Below are 20,695 nucleotides of genomic sequence, written 5' to 3' on the forward strand. Positions count from 1 at the left end.
TGTGGCCTTCCAACACTTCCCTCTCCTTCCTATCTAGAATGCCACCCTGGTGACTAGAGTTTGAACAGCCATCTTGGACAATCCGCTACCTGTGATAAAGATGATGGAGTAACAAGAAAAAGTGAGCCTGGGTCTCTTGATGACTGAGAACTAACCAAACCAGTTGTGAAATGCCTTCCTCCAAGCTGCTTGTATATTAAATATGAATTTTCAGCAACTGGCTTTTTATTTTTAAAACGAAAAGACTTTTTTTGTGAGGTGATAAATTTCTGGGGGAAAAAAAAAGAAACCCACAAAACTACACAGTTAGGTTTTTACCTTGCCCCAGTACTGATCAAATGAACTACACCAACTTTTCATTTCCAAATGATTGCTCAATTTGGAATAAAGTATTCTAAAGGAAAAAAATCTATCTGCCTATCTGTGGGAAGAAATTTTAGGCTGCATTATTGTTCCATTAATCTCTGATGAAGCTTTAAAAAAATGTAACCTAGATTATCACTCCATTAATCTCAGGCAAATCTATATGCTCCAGTGACTTCTACCTTTATGCTTGTGCTAAATTATATGGTCTGCACTGTTAATTTCTAAAAGGCTCAGGAAAAAAGAAACCAATGTTTGGAATGGCTAGGGGGAACTTCACAGAAGCCCTACATTAGAAGTAAGAAGAGCATACAGTACAAAGTAACAGTTAAGCATTCAGACTCTGAAGTCAAGGACTCAGTTCCATCACTTGCTGGCTGTGTGAACCTGGACAAGTTACTTAAATTTCTTGTTTTCTTATCTGAAAAATGGGAACAGGACCTTAATGAAAATATACACATAGATGGCAAGCAGTGAAGGAGTTCAGTAAGCACTCCTAGAAGAAGCTAAAGATAGGAGATAAGACAGTGCGTATACAATGTATAAAAGTCTGACTTGTAAAGATTTCTACTAGTGAGTAGCTGGAAATTTTAAATAGAAAAACTTATTAGCAATTAAATACTTTTGAAAAATAAGGAAACTGACATTATATATATGCCCATGTGTATGAAAAGATGTTCAAAGAAACTACAAATCAAAATATTGAAAAAACGTTTTGCTCAGAGCGAAAAAAATTAAAATGAATAATTTCATTTTAACCAAGTAACCAAACCAGTTCTGAAATGCCTCCCTCCTACGGCGGATACAAGAAATGCCCACTTATGTACTGTCCACAGGAATGTAAGCTCACATAACATTTTAAAGACCTTATGTCTATCACTATCAAATTTAATGTATAACTGCACTATTACACACACACAAAAAAAACTGAATCTTAATGTTTCTCACAGAAAAAGCATATTGCCAGAGAGGGTGGAGAATAAACTCCTATCTGTAATTTTTTAAACTACAAAAATGAGCCCTGGCTGGTGTGGCTTGGTTGATTGAGTGCCAGCCTATGAACCAAAGGGTCATCGGTTCGACTCCCAGTCAGGACACATGCCTGGGTTGTGGGCCAGGTTCCTGGTGCAGGGCATGCAAGAGGCAACCACACATTGATGTTTCTATCCCTCTCTTTCTTCCTCTCTTCCCCTCTGTCTAAAAATAAATAAAATCTTTAAAATATAAAAATAAATAAACTACAAATATGTTCATCATCAATAGAAGACATAAACTGTGGTGTAAGAGTGAATTACAACTTCACATTGTTGGAGCATTAATATTTAACTAAAAAAGCAAATTACAAAAGAATATAATATATTCCATTTATAAAAAGCTCAAAAACATACAAAACTACACACACACACATACACACATATACACTAAACATTCATAATTAAAAGTTTTTTTTAATAGGGAATGAAAAACATACAATTCTGGATAACAGTTACCTCTGAAGGGAGAAGAAAGAGAATGGGAAGGGAAAGGCACTGCCTTTATCAAAGATAAAATACTCTCTTTCTTACTCTGGGCATTAGGTACAGGAGTAGTCGTTGAACTGTGCTCTTTCTACCTTATGGTTTATACATACTATTTTTATCTACTCTATATCTAATAAAAACAATTTTGAAATTGCATATGTGTATAGGCAAACATATACATAAAAGCAAGGGGGGAAATGCCCTAGAATGATAAAGATTAAACTACTAATAGTCATCTCCCCTGGGAGAGAAAACCTTCATCCTTGAATATTGTTTGAATTTGAAAATAATTATATAATGCTTTATTAAATTAATAAAAATCAGACTTTTAAAATAAATTTTAAAATTGTAACCACAAAAATGTTAGTGTGTGCAGATTAATAAAGAACTACATTTACTGTTATTACATCTGTGTATAATAAACAAGCACATTAACAATAATAGAAGAGTTGGGGCAAATCTGATCCAGTGGAGTAGCTGGATTATGGGTAATTTTTTCTATTTTTAATTTCTTGGAAGTTTTCTTAGAAATATTTTGTACTTTATTAATACTACCTCACTTGGAGAGAAATTAAAGATAAATGAACAACTGCAAGAAAGCCAACTCTCTACCTTCAGGGTAGCCAAGTGAAAAATCGACCCCCATGGGAAGGCTGAATGAACTACAGCTGACTGACAATAGATAGCGCATGCTGTGCCCGTAAGCACACTCAAACAACTGGAGGATCCCCACACACTAAGGAGATTACATCAAAAGGTTCTGAAGTGCGTATGTACATTTTAGTGTTTAACTGAGAATTGCCACTGCCAAGAAAAAGTGTGACAGGGGCAAGGAAGGCTCTAGCACGTGGGAGCCCAGGAATGTGCTAGAAAAGAAGAGAGATATGGAGGGATGAGCAGAGAGGAAGGAAGGGAGGGAGGGAGGGAGGAAGGGAAAACTTTTCCTAATATGTGAGGAAATACGTGACATGGCATAACAATTACACTCTCAAAACCTATAAAAAACACTTGTACAATCTGAAAGCTAAGTGCTAAAGGAACAAAGAATAAAAGGACAGGAATGAAAATTTAAAGGAATCTAGAATCAGAATGAGGAACAGGGACAAAAGAAATGCACTGGTTTGTAGTCTTTATAAATGTCCTTTCTATGCTATACTCTATGCCAATTCCTAAAAATTGGCAATTTCCACAAAGGTAAGTAGAAAAACAGGGGTAAAAGTCTATTTTATGCTCCTGCCAAAAATATCACCAATATGAAATTAGTATCAACTAAACCTTTAAAAAAATCATTGAAAACACCCCAAAGCAGATCTGCAGAGAAAAAAACTAATCTGCTGAGCCTACCACTATAAAATATACAGGCTCTATGTAACAAAGGTTAATGCAAAGAGCCAATTGCTTGTTTAGGGTACCTTCCCCACCCCCCATTATCAGGGTTTCTCCATGTCCATTTCTAGTAATCAAAATTTAATGAGCTCTTCCCCTGCCAAAATTTTCTGATTCCCACCACCCATACCACCATCTACATCCACCCCACCAGTATTACGGTCTTTCTTTCCCACCTTTTCTCTCCACTCGTCCATCGTCTTACATTCCATATTTTGCAGTGTATAATGTGCACTTTTTGCCCAAATTGTTGAGGGAAAAATAAGGGTATGCATTATACACGGGTATAATGATTATGTACCACGGATATAATAATGGGTATAATAATCCCTTGTATAATGTGCACAAAAACATGGGAGTGCATTATACACAGGAAAATGCAACATCTTTCTTCTCTCAACTCACAAGAGAAATCTTATTCTCAGTGCTTCAAGTATCTTCTGAAAATAGGCAAGTTGCAAATGCTAATGTTTGATTTTACTTTCTTTTCACTATCGCCTGCCATTCTATGCCACCCCAGTTCCTGTAGATGTTTAATATTAAAACTGACTTTTGTACGGCTTAATTTAACAGCAAGAACCCAGGCTCAGTGAATGTTTTCTTAAATACTTTATTTATTTATTTTTTAGAGAGGGGAAGGGAGGGAGAAAGTCAGGGAAAGAAACATCAATGTGTGCTTGCCCCTCACTGGGGAGCTGGCCGGCGACCCAGGCATGTGCCCCGATTGGGAATCAAACAGGCGACGACCCTTTGGCTTGCAGGCCGGCACTCAATCCACTGAGCCACACCAGCCAGAGCTCAATGAATACTTTTATATACACACCTGTGACCAAAGTCTAAATCTGCTCACAACTACAGTTCATGTGTGTTGTCAACTGTCCTCCTTGTTTTCATATACAAGAATGCAAGTGCCATAGAACCAAGAACATCTGCTTGGCATTTGACATTTCCTATGATATATAGAAATTGGTCCCCAAGTCCTGTTAATTCTAGCCCCCAAACATTACCTGAATCTATTCCCTTCTCTCCATTCCTACTGGCCCTGGACAATTTTTCATGTCCAGATTACTCCAAGAGCCTTCTGTCCACCTTTGATTTCTCTGCAAATACAATCCACACTCCACAGAGCCCATGTGAATTTTCTCTCTGAATCATGAATCTGATCATGTCAGTATTCTCAACTTCAGGCACTCCCCTGTGCATACAGAATAAACTTTCAGCTCCCTCATATCATCCAATTTAGCATCAAACATTACCTTTCAGATGTTTCCCATCTATTAGAGACTAGGCATTAGATAAAAGGTAACTAAATATTTTTTAATTATTTTCCAGGATATCTAGAAATATTGTGGTATGGCTCGTTAATGTATTATTTATATAAGTACTTATGTAATTGACAAATTTATTCTCCCAACCATATAATATTACCACCAAACTCAAACTTTTACAAAATAGCTAAACAAAGTTCTATCAACATAATGGACTGAGATGTTCAATCCATTACTTGAACAGCTGGATTGAGCTGTTCAAAATATTTCTATTTTCAATTCCAATATTAAAATGTAAGGTGGATCACAAAGAATCTAAAATCAGTAGTTGTTTTCTAAAATAAGTATTAGTTAATATGTATCACCAAATTTGTCAGTTTTTTGGAAAGAGTTCTTGAGTTCTTAGCAGTGCATCACACCTACCATATGAGAAAATGCAACAAAATCAAAGTTACTTTAGAACATAAGTGCCTACCTAGGTGAGTCCCATTCATTTTCCACTGAGACTATTCCTTGAGTTTTATCATATAAACTACCAAAACAAGCTACTCATCTTAACAGAACCATTAGAAAAGTTTCCTAAGAACAACTAAACACTTCTTTTTCAAATCAAATTTGTAAATTTTACTAAAGAAGCCAGTTTAGTAGCATACACATATCAAAGTATGCGTCCTCATGAGAATCATTCTACTGTTTAATTAAATGTTACAGGATCTTGCTGACAGACTCAAGAATAGCACCATCTGTCTGGGTTACAAAGCTCGTTTCACCACATATCACCAAACAGCAACAAAATACCATTTTCACAGATCTCTCTCTCAAGTAATTTATAGACAACTAATGAATTTAATCTATTTGGGATCACGACACTTAAGTCAATCTACCCAGATGATTACACTTTGTATGCAAACCAATATTCTCTGAAAAGTATTTTTAATAAGTTAAACTCCAGTTAAGAACTTGTATTTCAGGAGATAAATATGTATGGTTCTTAGTAGCTAAAAATGTAGACTTATGCTCTGGTATAAACTCTAAATGCTAAATTGCTTATATAAATCTATAAAATTAAAAAGTGCCTATTGTTATTTATTTAGAATAATCACCATATGAGTAAATTTTCCTAAAATATATATAGGTCTAGAATTGTATCACCATACTTTTGATCAAATTTCAACTCCCTTTTTTCAATGCAGTACTTAAAAAAAGAAAAAATATATAAAATCATACATATAATCTAAAGGATACAAAAACAAAGCTGAGAAAAATCTCATATTCTTAAATTCAAAAATAGAAAATAATATTTGCCACTGCAACTCGTAACCTAAACAGCTATTTGCTATAGGTAAAACATCCTATGCACCTCCCCTAACACTGAGTATTATGGCAGATCACAATACAGTAAGACCCTAACTATATCAGTGCTATTGCCCTAATCTTCAACTGTGTAAGAAGTTACTGAAAGGTCATGAATGGGATAGATACTAGATGACTTAGTAGGCAGTCTCAAATGAGTAAAAAGCCACACTAAGTGGGCAAAGGTAAGAACTGTGGTCTCACAGACCAAACTTTTTGTAAAACCTTAAAGTTTTCTCAACAGCACTCTTTTCTTTATCCCAAGGCTTTTATTTTTATTACCTTCTTTTTTTTTTTCTTTGTATCCTCACCCGAGGACATGCTTACTGACTTTACAGAGAGGGAAAGAAAGAGAGAGGGAGAGAGAAACATGGATCTGCTTGTTTCTCCTGTGTATGCATGCATGTGTGCCTCGACCTGGACTGAACCCATAAACTAGGCATGTGCCCTGTCTAGAAATTGAATCTGTGACTTTTCAGTTTACAGGACAACTCTCCAACCAACTGAGCCACAACCAGCCGGGGCCCAAGGATTTTCTTAATGACAACTTCAGTCCAACCAAAAATGGACATTGGGTTATATGACATTTGCTAGAAAGACATAGGGTACAACTTACAATTTTACTTCCCCCATTTAGTTTGGCCCAATATCTAGTCTTACCAATCAATGGGGCACTGAAGTCACCTCCACTGAAACTGTATGAAAACCCAGTACACTGAAGGACTATAACCAGAACCTGGGAGGCAGCAATTTGAGTAGGCAGAAATTCTTGGCACACATCTATAATGCATATATGCCACTATGTCCAAAAGTTGGGTTCTTCCCAGGATTTTTGCTCATCATCAGTAAGACCCCCATAAGGAAGTACTGAATTGCTGACTTAGGCAACAACTTAGAGCAAAAAATGTAACTAAGATAGTAAATTTACAAAGACAGAAGACATGACACCGACCAAAGAAGCATCCCTTAAAGTAAGATTTTTCTGGGGTGGTTAACTAAACTGTCTAAAAGCAATTCCAAAGGACAAAAAAATATTATGAACAATGGCCTTGGTATCTGATTCATTTCAAGGGGGCTTACTTTGAAAAATACTTCTCATTTGGGCAGATGTGTATCAGTTCTGGTGTGATTAGCTTTAAATCATTTTGTAACTGTAAAGTGCGTAACATTTGACCTAGTTAAAATGACCATTAAAGGAAAATAAAAATAAAGATGGTTGATTACAACAGTATATCAAGTAAAATGTAAAAATTTTAGCTAAAAATTTTTTAATGTTTATTTAGTCTCAAAAGCAGTATCTTTAATCTTTGAATTTAAAAGGCACTCAAGCTCCAACTGAGACTGTCCCCACTTCCGTTGCACTTAATTCTTTTCTTGTATCCTCACATCTTTGATTTCTAAAAGGTTATTTTATTTTACTCTTTTTCACTACCATTCCTGTCACCTTGATTCTTGATACCATCTCCAGCCAGACCTATTTAATCAACTTTCAATTTTTCTTTTATCTTCTTTCTTCCTGTCTCTACACTATTGTTATTCATAAGCCTACAAACACAAATGAGGCTTTCCGCCTGCTAAAATATTTCCTTCAACCTACCTTTCTGTATCTTACCTTCCCCACTCCCATGTCCCATCTTGCTTCAAAATCAACCTTCTTCAATTGAAAAGTGTACCATTCGTGCATTCCACAACCCACTACTATCTGGAGTCTACCCTCAACAGTCAAATGTAATGATTTCAACTAAGTACCAAGACATCCAAACACCAAACTCCTCATCTTTCATTCATTAACCTCTCCCACTCAATATCCGCCACAACTGCCTTTGAAAATCATGATTATTGTCTTTATTTTTATGTCAGAAAGCAAAATTATATTACCCATCTGAAAGTACATATAACATATACATTTTATGACTTAAATGTCTAGGCTTCATGGGAAGTAATCCTACACAAAAATTTATTTTAAATGCATAAAATTTAAAGAATGATAGGTTACATAGTTCAACAATTCTAATTTGTCTGTATAAGAGAGCAATCCTAAAAAGGCTTTTAAAACACACTATTAAATATAATAGCATTTAACACACTTCTTTTTCCTAAATTCATTTCTCATAATAGTTTCTATATCATCTTGGATTATCTCCCGCGTTCAGTTTCATATTCCATCTGCTCATTTAAGATTCACGTCTGTCCAGTTTCTGAAATATTTGTCACTTTAGTCATTAGCATTTTGGGTAATATAGCACTGTTTTTTTTAAGTTCAGAACTGAATTATTTTAGAAAAGTAATGATTTTAACATCATTTCTTAATCTAAATTGGCCTGTCCCACTTCAAACTGTCCACCTAACAAAAACTAGATTTCAACAGGGTTTTGTACTATTTTTTTTTTAAAGTAAACCAAGACCATAAATTAGAAGTGCTCTTCTTCATACCGCTTCAGTAAATATTCTCAAGGGCATACTCCGAGTTGTCAACTGAGCTTCCAAGTAATGTCCTTTCCACTCCTCTCTAGCAAGCCACACCCATCCACTTCTTCAAGACGAAGTTTAAACTCCCCTTCTGAGTTTTTCCGGTTATGAGGCACTATAACCTTACTACCTGTCCATGTTGCCCTCTCTCTGCACATACAGCATAGCATCTTAGAAATTAAATAGTATATATAAGACCCTTAGCCCTTCTGTAAGCCTAAAGCCAGATTTTAACCATTTCTGATGTATGTACATTATTCAAAAATGAATTATATATCCTATATTTCTCAACCGTAACATTCAAAACAATTTCTAAATACTAGTTTATTGGTTAACTTCACTGGAGCTCAGAAGTCCTCATCTACCATACAAAATAGAAGGCAGAAAGCTTGTCTCCAGTGTTGAGTGAAAAAGCAAAGGTAAGGAAAAAGCTAAAAAGGCAAAGAATTACAAAATCTTTTCCTGATGACATCACCGACCTGCCACAACTCTCAACTTTTTAATACAAGCATCGGCAAAGAGGAAGCAGTGGTAGATACCTACAGGAAAGTAAAGGAAAACCTGCCTGGATCCTTACTTCGAAACTGCTGTACTTCTCACAGGCGGGCCATCCTCACCTCTCAACACTCTTCGGAGCATCTCCTTCAGATTAGCAATCCTCCCCAAGGCCTAGAAGAGGGCAGAGAGCCTGGGCTATCTCTACTCCCAATGCCTGGAGCCAAGAAAGGTTTCAGGAGTGCCTGCTCTGACTGCCAGCACTGCAGGCAGAGGAAAGGTGCTCCTGCCATTCTACACAGGAACAATAAATGTAAGTTCCATCCCATAAAAATGCTCCATAAATAGAATCTGAGTTCTCTAACACAACTATTGGGTTGGCCAAAAAGTCCATTACATCTTTTCCATAAAATAAAAGACACATTTTTCATTTTCACCAGTAACTTTATTGCTTTGGATATTCTGAGTATGTAGGCTATCTCCAGCTACTGGTTTCTAATGAGTAGAGGCCAGTGGTGCTGCTAAACATCTTCCAATGCATAAGACAGCCCACAGGAAAGATGTCAACAGTACCAAGGAACACTGAAAACTACTTTTTTGACACGTTCCATCAGTCACAGCACCTTCTCCATACACTGCACAATTCTTTTTTCTTTTAGTTTCAGTTGCATTTTTACCTTTCTTGAAATAATAAAGCATAATACACCAAAATGTTGCATATTTTCTCCCATCTTCAATACTAAAATGGCTGCACAAAAATTCACCAATGTTGGTAAGTATTTTTAAAACGCAAGCTGATAGGACAGCTGTCACAATACAATCTAATGGAATTGTTTCAAATGAACTTAGACAACTAAGCACTACCAGAGCCATTTGGCCAACCCAATATCCAAGTACAATACAATGTAAATAGATTAACCATCATTTGTAGCAGTAGAAGAGTAGGTTAAGTGAAAATAAACTTACAAATTAACTTTTTCTAATATTTTATAATGCTGGAAACCACCTCCATGTAAAATTCTACATCTCTTGATAAAAACTTAGGACAATATTCACATTCAGCATGGCTAATAGAAAAACTACAGATTTGTGGGGGTGGGGGGTAGCTTTCCTTCCTTCAACAAGATCTAAATGATATTTTTAAATGTTGTGACATTACTAAATGGAAAATAGAAATTAGTAGTTGAGGATACATACTTTGTTCAAAACAGAGTAAGGGTTGTGACATGTATGTCAAACTAAAAAAATGATTTAGTCTTTAAGAAGAAAAAGATATTTATTAAGTACTATTTCTGACATTCCCTGAGACGAATCTCAAAATGTTAATAGAACTGCTATTTAAAGTTCAAAGAGCACTCCAGAGCTGCCAAGGAATTAATAGCTTAAACTACCAAATAAGAGACAGTTCAATTTCTAGTCTCAGCCAGTCATAGCTCAGAGTTAGTACAGCAAAATCATCCAGTATATTAAAGATACCATGCAACTATGAATCATACACAAATGAAAAGTTGTAACATCTAAAGATGATATTCAAGTTTTTTGTCTCAAAAGCTCATTTATAAGGACAGACACAAGGAAAATATAATCTTCTGCTCATCCCCAAAAAAGAACAAATACAACCTAACTGCCATAATTCACACAAGTAATTTTGCCACTCCAACTTCCTGATTAACTGCCTAGGGCTACTATACAGCTTTAATTGTAATTTGCTAGAAGTCTGTTCCTATTAAAGAACATTATCTAGTCATCCAAAGTGCTTTCCTTAGAAGGTACTGAAAGTGTTTTTTCACATTTCCTATGCCCCATATTTCCATCAAGTGTACAGAAAGAGAAACTGAAGCAAAAAAAAAAAAAAAAAGTATGCAACCAACCTAATCTGAATAGTCACTACTAAAAAAATCAAGTACCATCCAATGATGACATTTCAACTCACAAGCTTTGTAAAAAACCCTTTCAACCTGAATCTTGACATTAAAGTGTACGTCAACTACGTAGTCAACTGTCAACTATGAAACTGGCAGTTAAATAAACTAAGTGTGTAAGACAATTAAACAGAAAAGGTATTCAGACATTTTTTAAAAAATCGAACATCATTCAACTTTCCTTATTACCAGTTCACTGCCCATATTAGTGAGCTAATGGAAAGTAACCTTAGAACTGAAGACTGAACAAAAACCCTCCTACATAGCTTAAAGAATGGAAATGAAGGAATTCTACATCAGGCCCCAAATAAAATTTCCAATGGGCTCCAAAAATCTATAGGTTGCCTAACAAATACTAATGAATTCCTATTCCTTTGAGGTGTGATAGGCACACATCTCTTAATCAGTTGGATTCTCTTCAATAAAAAATTTCTAGAACTGATCTAAAATATTGCCAAGCCACAGTACATAAATCCTAGATAATATATATTCAGGAAAGTTAAATATCTAAATAAATTTTTAAAAAATTATGAGCGGGACCTAAATGGGCAATGAGAACTTCCTTTGGGAGTAACACAGAGCAAAGAATACTTGTCCAACAATTAACTCATTTAACAAATAGTTAATGAGCACCTAACTATGAAAAGAATGCACAGATGATTTAGACAGTGTCATCTGCTTACCAGAGGCACACAGAAGGTACACATAAGGAGCAAGAGTGACTAGTTTTACCTGTGGGAGTCAAGGAAAGCTTCACAGGGGAGGTGACATATGACCTACTTAAAAAATGAGCAAGACTGTGCCAGGCATGCACAACATGTATGTTTTCCTTATTTCTCTTTAGGACATTAAAATTCAATCATGAAAATTGCCAACACAAAATGTTTTTACACACCAATTATACTCTTTTGAATACCTTGCTTATTAGCTCTCAAAGCAAGCCTAGATAGATTTAATCATCTTTACTAGTTAATGAAATAATGTGGAACTATGTGAGGAAGCTTCACATGTCTTATGCAAAAAGAACTTCCTTAGAAATTCACCAATGTTCTTTAGGGGGGGGGAGAATCACGGCAGATTTCATAAAATTTGACACCCTTTTGGATGTTTAGTCTTTGAAATTTTCCCTGAATATTATTATAAAATTTCTGTTCACAATTAATTATATTTTATGGGAAACAAATCATTACCTCAAATTTACTTTTAAAATCAAATGTTTTAATGTATGCAGTTAACTCAATGATTTAGTACAAATTAAGACAATTAACATTTACCTGCAAATTTACCTAATTTTCTTTATCTTCCCCTTTTCATATTTTAAGTTAAGATTACAAATTTAAACTATGCAAAATAAAGATACAAATGAAGTTTTAATATAATCAACTCAGGAGGTTCCTTTAACAGTAATGGAATTTTGCTGTGCTAGAAGAGCTGTCAACCAGGGCTCTGTGCTGTTTTGCAGTAGTAGAAATACTGTTTTAATAAGCTGCTACCACAATTCATCTAGAATGAGAAAATAAACATTCAGAAATACACATAATAAACTAGAGTATGGAAACACAAATGCCAACACACTTTCCCTTGGACACAATTGATTCTCCTAAATCTCTTCAGGAAAGGAAAAAAAAGTCATCTTTCTTTTTACAGACTGAAATCTAAATGTACTCTAAAAGATATTTTATTAGCTTAAAAAAGGAAAACAACTCTACTCCAACAAAAATAACGACAACATGCTGGTATAAATGCAGGTGGAACAGGAGCTCCTGTAAAAGAAGACTCCTACAGCCAGTTCTTGAGGACAGAATGTATTCCATACTACAGATGACTTAAAAATCAAGTAACAAAACAATGTAGTAGAGTACGAGAACTGTCTCTGAAACAAATAAACGCCAATCTCACCATTTTTATAGAATTTAAAACTATTTTTATATTAATATAGAAAACAATGCTGATGTACATAAGTGACTTTATACTAAACAAAACTGAGCAAGCATACATATTTCATTCATGCAAATGAATCTGAATTGACAATTCCTAGTGTATGTTAATATTTACCAAGACTAATGGAAAATCATCTCCCCTATGTAATGAAGTGAATTCCTGCAATAGAACAAAGCTAACACCTTCAAATCTTTCGAATAAACAATGAAAGCTTATACTATAAAAGGAAATTACCTGAACAGAATCAGAAAGAAGTTAAATGATTCAAGAGAGTGAAAAAAGTGCTAAATTCCAAGAACATATTACAAATACTGATTCATTAATTCCAAAACTCTAAGCAATTCCTATGAAACAAATGTGCATGTGTGTGAGTTCTTTTTTAAATTACTCCCCAAAGCACATTTTGAGACTACCTAATTACCTCACTTTGCAACGTATCAAGTGTAATTTCTTGAAATATGAATGTTTATAAAATGACAAAATCGAACTTCTGGAAGCCAACACTATACAACACATGTAGTTTGGAAAGTAGATTGGCACAGAATCCATTTTAAACTAATGACACAGCAATGTTACAGAAACCCTTTTTCTCCATTTCTAACAAATGGCTACAATGCACAGTCCAGTAATAATAATACCGAATACTCAACTATATTACTATTTCTTATAAACTTTGTCTCATCTCCCTCAATGGCTAGCTTCTGTGAAATAAATGCATCACCCACGTTCAGAAAAAAAAAAAAAACCATTATCTTCCACTAGAGTAAATGAGGGAAGCATTGCTATTTTCTTCTATAAAAAATAAGTCATTTGAGAAAAATATCTCATCTCTCTTTAAATCAAACTTGGAGAGACGGCTGAACTAACTATTCAGACACAAAAATCCAAGTAAACAATCTTATTACTCTTCACACAGAGCTTCATCTTAATTTTAAATAACTTGACAAATAGAAGTACAGAATGTATTCATCTTTTATAAATTGTTATCGTAATTTATAGCATATAGTACAACCTGGTGAGAGTATCTTTTTTATTAATCTCAAGAGTAGAGATCTCTGGAAATGTCTGATGAATACAATTAATTCACAATTAACTAGGCTAAATTAGCCAGTGAACAAAAAAGATGAATCAGTTTTTCCATAATTAATATAGTCCATACTATACCTTAATGTTACTCAAAGAAATGCCCTAAGAGACTTTTCCCCCTAATAAGTACCTAATGCAATCATGAAAAAAATGACCAAATCATTACAAGAAAGTGTTAAGCCTATCTAAGCACCTGGCACAAATTCAAATAAACCCCTTATTGTCTGTCCTAAAGGCATCCCCCTACCTTTATTCTCACAAAGAACAAACCCAACCTAACTTCCTCTCAAATGAGCACTTCAAGCAGTAACAACAACATATTTTGTAGCACACAAGTCTTGGGAACTTATTTTCTCTTAAATTATGGACTAGCCCTGGCCGGGTAGCTTAATTGGTTAGAGCATCATCCAGGGATACAGCAAAGTTTCGGGTGCCATCTCTGGACAGGGCACGTACAAGCAGCAGCCAATGAATGCATAAATATTGGAACAACAAACTGATGCATCTCTCTGCCCCCCTCCTCTCTCTCTCTCAAATCAATAAATACATACATAAATTTTAAATTATGAAATCACATGTATAAATGGCTCTTTAAAATGGTCCAGTAAACTGCTACACTGTGCCTTAAACTACTGTCTATTACTTACTTTAAAATATTTACTAGCAATTGGAGTTTAATATGGCAACTATTATTGGGTGGCAATTATTGCTATTAAAAATACATAAATACTGTAACACCATGTGCTACTAACAACAAAAGGCTAAAGAGAAAACACATTAGCAAATTATAAACATTTTCATTAAAGAAAATGAACCAGCATGGGGGGAAAAAGATGCTTTAAACGTAAATACTAAAATTGGAAGTTGGTATTAAAAAATACCCTGTATATATATTTTGACACCTCAGAAGATTAGAGAAATCATTCCCTCTTCCTCATTGTCAGTTGGGAGTCCTAAAAAGACTAGATTTCTCAAGTTTCCACATTTACAACTGTATTCCCTTTCTGTAAAAAATAAAGCTCTTAAGAAAAAAGGGAACCAGGTCAATAACAGCTTAAAATACAGAATTAATGGTCCTTAATAGGAATGAAGTACTAATGTGTTGTGTGTGTTTCAATTCAAGGAGGAAGGATTTGATATCATCACCCAATTACCCCATAGGGAGATTCTAAGCAAATAAAACAACACAAATATGGAATATATGTACCTAAAAATCAGATTGCATTATGTCCAAGAGTATATACTTAAATCTAGGTAAAGGAAACAAAATTGCTTTCTCCACATCATCGTAATAGAGAGATAAAAACAAAGATATACTTGCATCTGGAATCATGTCTTCTCACAAGGGTGACTTGACATACCATAAGGTGCACTGTTACACTTTCAGAAAAGACAGATTTAACGCACTTAACTGATTTATAACTGAATGACTATATAACAGGACTCTCCCAGAAATGTGATGGACAGCATGAGAAAACAGTTTTGAGTCACAAAGACACAGCTATGCATACATTTAATGCAACAACTACAAATCTCACAACAGTAAGAATAAAAAACACATACAAGGACCCACATCACATACACACAATGGCATTTTCACACTAAGAAAGGAGGTAGGAGTTCACAGAAAATTTGGGAAATTTGATGCCATAGAAACTAATGCAGTAGAAAATCAGAAAGCAAATTAAGTAAAGGACTAACAAAAATCTTAAGGCACCTGACTGCAAAATCAACTTTTGCTAAACCACAATGAACACCTCAAGGTAACAGAAAGTGGGCGGGTGATTAATGTGGCACAGAACTTTAATCTCTGTTAACATGAGTATCTAGTTAAATTCTGTATGAACAATACTTTGTTAAAAAAATCTACAGGCCAAAATGAAAAATATATACTATTAATAAGTACACAGAGTTCTGACAATCCATGCCTTATTTTGAACAGGTGATGATTTTATCTCCTTTAGAATTAACTATTCTATACAATGTACTTTTGGCAACACAATTTTAATAGTCTAGGTGGCTACTGTGATTTTCAAGAAAACAACTCAATCTGGAATGGGTAAAATTTATACTTATCAATAGCTTTTTAACAGACTAGTAATTTTTTTAAATTAGCACCTAGTCACTCTATATACAAAAAAATGTAGATATTGTAGTCCTTAAAAAATAATTCTCCCAATGCATGTCTGCAGTTCTGCATTTCCAAGCTGCAACCTAAAGAATAACTGTGGGGTTTTTTTAAGTATATGTAAAAATCAGTTCCTGGTTTAAAGAGATTCAGGAGAGGAACACCCAAAACACAAACCTTTAGTTGGTCAAAAAGCACAGAATTCCTCTCCTACAAAACTGTTTCTCCAAAACAGTCTCGATCCTCTTATCTCTATAATATTATCACCCTCACTTAAACATTAAAAAAAGAAAAAGATGAAAGAAATTATACATCTAAAGACTGGCAACACATACACTTTCATCAGTCTACAAAACCTACTGTGTCTGTGTGTATGTGTATATGTATATATACAAATCAGTTACCTACACACAAGCCATTACCAGTCAGCGTGATATATGGTAATTTGGAGGATCTCTCCTCACTAATATTGGTCTACTTGGTTATTTTAATTACCTATTAAAGTGTCAATGTGGTCACCAGCCGCCAAACAAAAACCATTTTAAATACCACTTAATCAATATATTTGCTAATCTACAAAAGTCCCTAAACCTGTCTGATACTAAACTATAGACTGGGGGAGAAAAGAGAAGGGAAAATGGGTTTTATTCCCATGTATCAAAAGATCAAGGGAAAATCATCACAGCACTTAGAAGAATCACAACTTACAACTGAATTTTAAGATAAAATTTAATAAAAATGTTGGGAAAAGAACTGACCTGTCTCACGACACTGAAAACAAGGGCACTGTGCCACTCTGTCTTGGGAGATAAAAACCCCATGTTTTGATTTTTTTTGTCTGCATAATGAAACATTTAATAAAATAACACATCTGAAAAGTTGGCAGGAATGTATGTTTCTCCATTAGTCTCAAAGGAAAAAAAGCATCTATGCTACCCATAATTAAATGTAACTAATTACAATTTGAACACTAAATTATTTATCCAGGGTAAACAAGGATTAAGAGAAAATGTTTCTATCTACAGCAAAGGTTACAAAAACAATTTTCAAAACGCATGCTGTCCAAAAGGCAGTCGCCCCCCCCCCGCGAAAGGGTACACAACTTGAAATAAGTTTTTTTTTTTTTAGGCTAAATTAAACAAACCGTTCAGCCAATTTTCCAATTATATTCTACGCTTGAAACATAATTGCCTTACATCTGTTTACAAATCTTTGCTCAATATTTAAACAAATTCGTGGTCTCCCGGGCACATAGCTATACATACAGTAACTCATGCACAAAGCACATATTTAAAGACCATGCACTGCAATTATTAGCCTAAACGCCAGGTTTAACAACGTGAATGTTTTCAGAGCTCGGTAATACGACCCAATAAAAAGCAAAGATGGCATTTACCACCAAATGTCACTGCCACCGCCAGGGAAGAGTTGCTGGAGCCCTATACATTTTTAATTTCGGTGAATCTAGACGCGGTCGTCGGGTGCCAGGCTTCCAGGAGAACAATTGACACCCTAACTGCTTCAAGATTAAGGCAGGCGATTCAAATCCGAAGGAAAAGTTGTCAATTATCAGAGAGAGAGAGCTCGAGAGAGGCGAAGGCAGATAAAAGCGATGTTATCAAACCGCCCAGCTTGTTGCTTTTTTGTGTGTGTGTGGATTCGTTGTTAGGATAGAGAAAACAGTTTTTAAAAGACAGAGGAGGAGAGAAAGAAGAAAAGCTTTCTCCACCTTCCGTCGGCTCCGTGCAATGGCTTTACGGCTCTCCAGCGTAGTAAGCCCCGAGAGGCAGGCGGCTGTCGATGTTTACAATCACGGGAGCTTCGGGTGCAAGAGTCCTTTACTGACACAATCGCATTCAATCAACTGTTTTCGGGCGAAATTGCAGGTGTCATTATGGAATTTTTTAAAAATTTCAAAAGGCGGGCGGGCAGGCAGCCGATCCGACAAGGGGGGGGGGGGGAGAAGGCTGCTTATCGCAGGCGCGGGCAGCACAAGGCAAAGACTTTCACATTTAGGGGGGGAAAGGGGGAGGGGGAAGGGGGGTGTGATCGCAACCGAGGGTGGGCGTTCGAAGTGCGACCCAGAATCAGCAGCGCTGAGACTTCCACATGCAAATTCCACGCCGAGCGCCGCGCTCACAAACGATTTTTAAAGAGCCAAATAAACACTGGATGAAATCCAAGGCGAGGGAGAGACGATCCAAAAGGGGGAGAATCGGCAAGAGGCGAACGGCGGGGAGAGGCGAGGGAGGGGCGAAGTCCGGGCGGCGGAGGAGAAAGTTGGTCGGCGGCGGAGGTCGAGGACCCCCCCCCTCCGTACGGCCCCCCTCCCCGCGGCCCCGCTACTCACCAGCGAGAAGAGGTTGGAGTGACAATCCTCCAGGCTCGCCCCGTTCGCCACCCAGTTCGCTGCCGCAGTCATGATCCTCCGCGAGCCCGGCCGCCAGAGCGGGGCATGTCGGAGCGAGGCGTCCGAGGCGAGGCCGGGCCGGGTGGCGGCGCCTCGCCGGGGAGCGCGGGGCGGCCGGGCCGCCGCCGCCGCCCGGGGAGGGCGCGAGGGCCGGCGAACGAGCGGGAGGCGCCGCGGCGACGCCGCGCCGGGGGCGGCGGGCCCGGGCCGGCGGGGGGGTCCGCGGCGGCCGCCGGGCTCCTTCCTGCTCGGGCGGCGGCGGCGGCTCTCGCGGCTCCGGAGGCAGCGGGGGGCGCTGTCCGCGCGGCCCGGCGCCCTCCCCGCCTCTCGGGGCCGCCGCTGCCTCCCGGGTTGGCGCTGCGGGCCGGCCGCCGCCTCCGCCTTCCCTGTTCCTCAGCCGCCGCCGCCGCCTTGTTTATCTCCAGCCACCGACTCCCCCTCGGCCCCCGCCGGCGCGTGAAGGGAGGCGAGCCCCGGAGCCGCCGCCGCCTCGGAGCCGCCGCCGCCGCGGAGCGCGAACTCGCGAAGGGGGGGGTGCGGACGAAGCCAGCGGGCGACCCCGGCAGCCGAGCGACGTCCCCTCCTTCCTCTTCCTCCCCCACCCCCCCCTCCTCCCCAGTCAGCCTCGCTTCTCCTCCCTCCCCGGCTCGCTCACTCTGACAGCAATGGCGGCCGCCGACCGCGGCTCGGCCCGCCATTGGCTGGCGCCGCGTCACGTGACGGGCGCCGGCCGCGCGGGGGGGCGAGGAGCAGGCGGGGGAGGGGTCGGAGCGGCGGCGGCGCGACGGCGGTGGCGGCTCGCGGGCGGCGCTGCTGAGCTGCGCGCGGCCAGATTCTTGGGGCTGCGAGAGAGAGGGAGGGAGACGGGGAAGGAGAGAAAGAAGTGCGGACGGCTCAGCTCTCCGGCGGGCGGCGGCCGACCGACCGAAGGCTGCGGTGGGCTGCCCAGCGCGGGCACCGCTCCCCGCCCCCTAGAAGCACAGATCTTTGTAGGGCACGACGGTGAATCCCGGGAACGCCGGTGTCGACCGGAGCGAGAAGCTCGGGTCCCCTCGCGTGTGCCCCCAACCGACACAGGCTGGCTGGCGTGGCGGGGGCTCCATGTGGGCCAGGCAGCCCATCCAAGTGTTCTGGGGAGTGTCTCGTGGAGGTCGCACTACGCTGTCCACGTTTTGCAAAAGAGAAAACAGAAGGACAAAGAGATTAAGCCACTTGCCGAGGTCACACAGCTGGGAAGAAGCAGAGACAGAATTCGAACCGGTGCATCCTTGCACAGGGAAGGCTAGCTCTTGCACTAGATTTAATAAGCCTTGCCCAGCGATATTTAAGGGGAGCGCTTACTGTGTAAGAGGCGCTATGCACTGAATACAGAAATGCTTTTGAGCCCTTACTCCTAGGCACAGTGCCCTCATCCCTTCATTGCATAAATCTTTCCTAAGCTCTTGCTATGTACCAGAATGCGTTCCCACTGCCAGGCACTGAACTAGGGCTGTGTTGGGAGCAGACCCTCCTTCTGGGCTCCACGTATTCAGTAATACACATTTCCTGAAAGCATAAGATCTGGGAGTCCAGAGGAGAGCCAGTACGGAAAAGCTCTCCCAGCACTCAGGCTTTTGCTCCCTGCAAAGGTGAGGAGGACAGAACAACTTCACTAACAAGCCCCCAACAGGAGAAGGATGGAGAGTAACAAGAGGAGAGAAGTCTTACCCCTGTAAATTGAGCTTTGGACCTACCACAAATAACTGCTAAAGCAAAACACATGAGCAGCATGTGTATATTGTGGCTAATACTATATTATAACCCAGTAACACTGTTAAAATGAATATCCATACGTTATTTCAAGTAACCCTCAGAACAACCAGATACTGTTATTGTCCTTAGACTATAATACTTCCAGTCTCAGAAATGCAGTGACATCTCCAAGCTCTCCAGTTAATAGCTCAAACCGGGTGTATCTGGTGTCAAAGCACAAAGCTGTATCCAGAAGGCTCCATGAGCAGATGCCTGTAGTTGGCTTGGGCAACTCTCTTGTGTTACATTGACCCATACAGTCGTCCCTCTTTACCTGCTGATTCAGTTACCCACCATCACCACAGCCTGAAAAATATTAAATGGAAAACTCCAAAAATAAACAATTCATAGGTTTTAAATTGCACACTGATCTGAGTAGTACTAAGAAACCTCTTGTCCCCTATCCCGTCCTGCCCAGGACGTGAATCATCCCATTGTCTGTGGTCCATGCTGTACATGCTGTCAACTTGGTTATCAGATCCGTTATCAGAGAGAGACCACATTCCTTAACTCTAATTACGGCATATTGTTATAGTTGCTCTCTGTCTTACTATTAGTTATAT

General features: G+C 38.7%; 1 protein-coding gene across 3 annotated transcripts in view; it reads right to left on the reverse strand.

The window, feature by feature from the left end:
- Positions 1 to 18,446, reverse strand: part of MED13L (mediator complex subunit 13L) — a 262,154-nt gene extending 243,708 nt beyond the window's left edge. For all 3 annotated transcript variants that reach the window (XR_005084095.2, XM_053669761.1, XM_037156292.2), the window contains exon 1: positions 18,282 to 18,446. Coding sequence is in view for 2 of the 3 variants with exons in the window: in XM_053669761.1 (XP_053525736.1) it covers positions 18,282 to 18,353 (72 nt within the window). In the remaining variant the exon portion in view is untranslated. The remainder of the gene's footprint in view (positions 1 to 18,281) is intronic.
- Between the last annotated feature and the right edge of the window lie 2,249 nt (positions 18,447 to 20,695).

Source organism: Artibeus jamaicensis, unplaced genomic scaffold (genome assembly GCF_021234435.1).
Source record: "Artibeus jamaicensis isolate MK-2021 breed Jamaican fruit bat unplaced genomic scaffold, CSHL_Jam_final contig_525, whole genome shotgun sequence".
Taxonomy (NCBI): domain Eukaryota; kingdom Metazoa; phylum Chordata; class Mammalia; order Chiroptera; family Phyllostomidae; genus Artibeus; species Artibeus jamaicensis.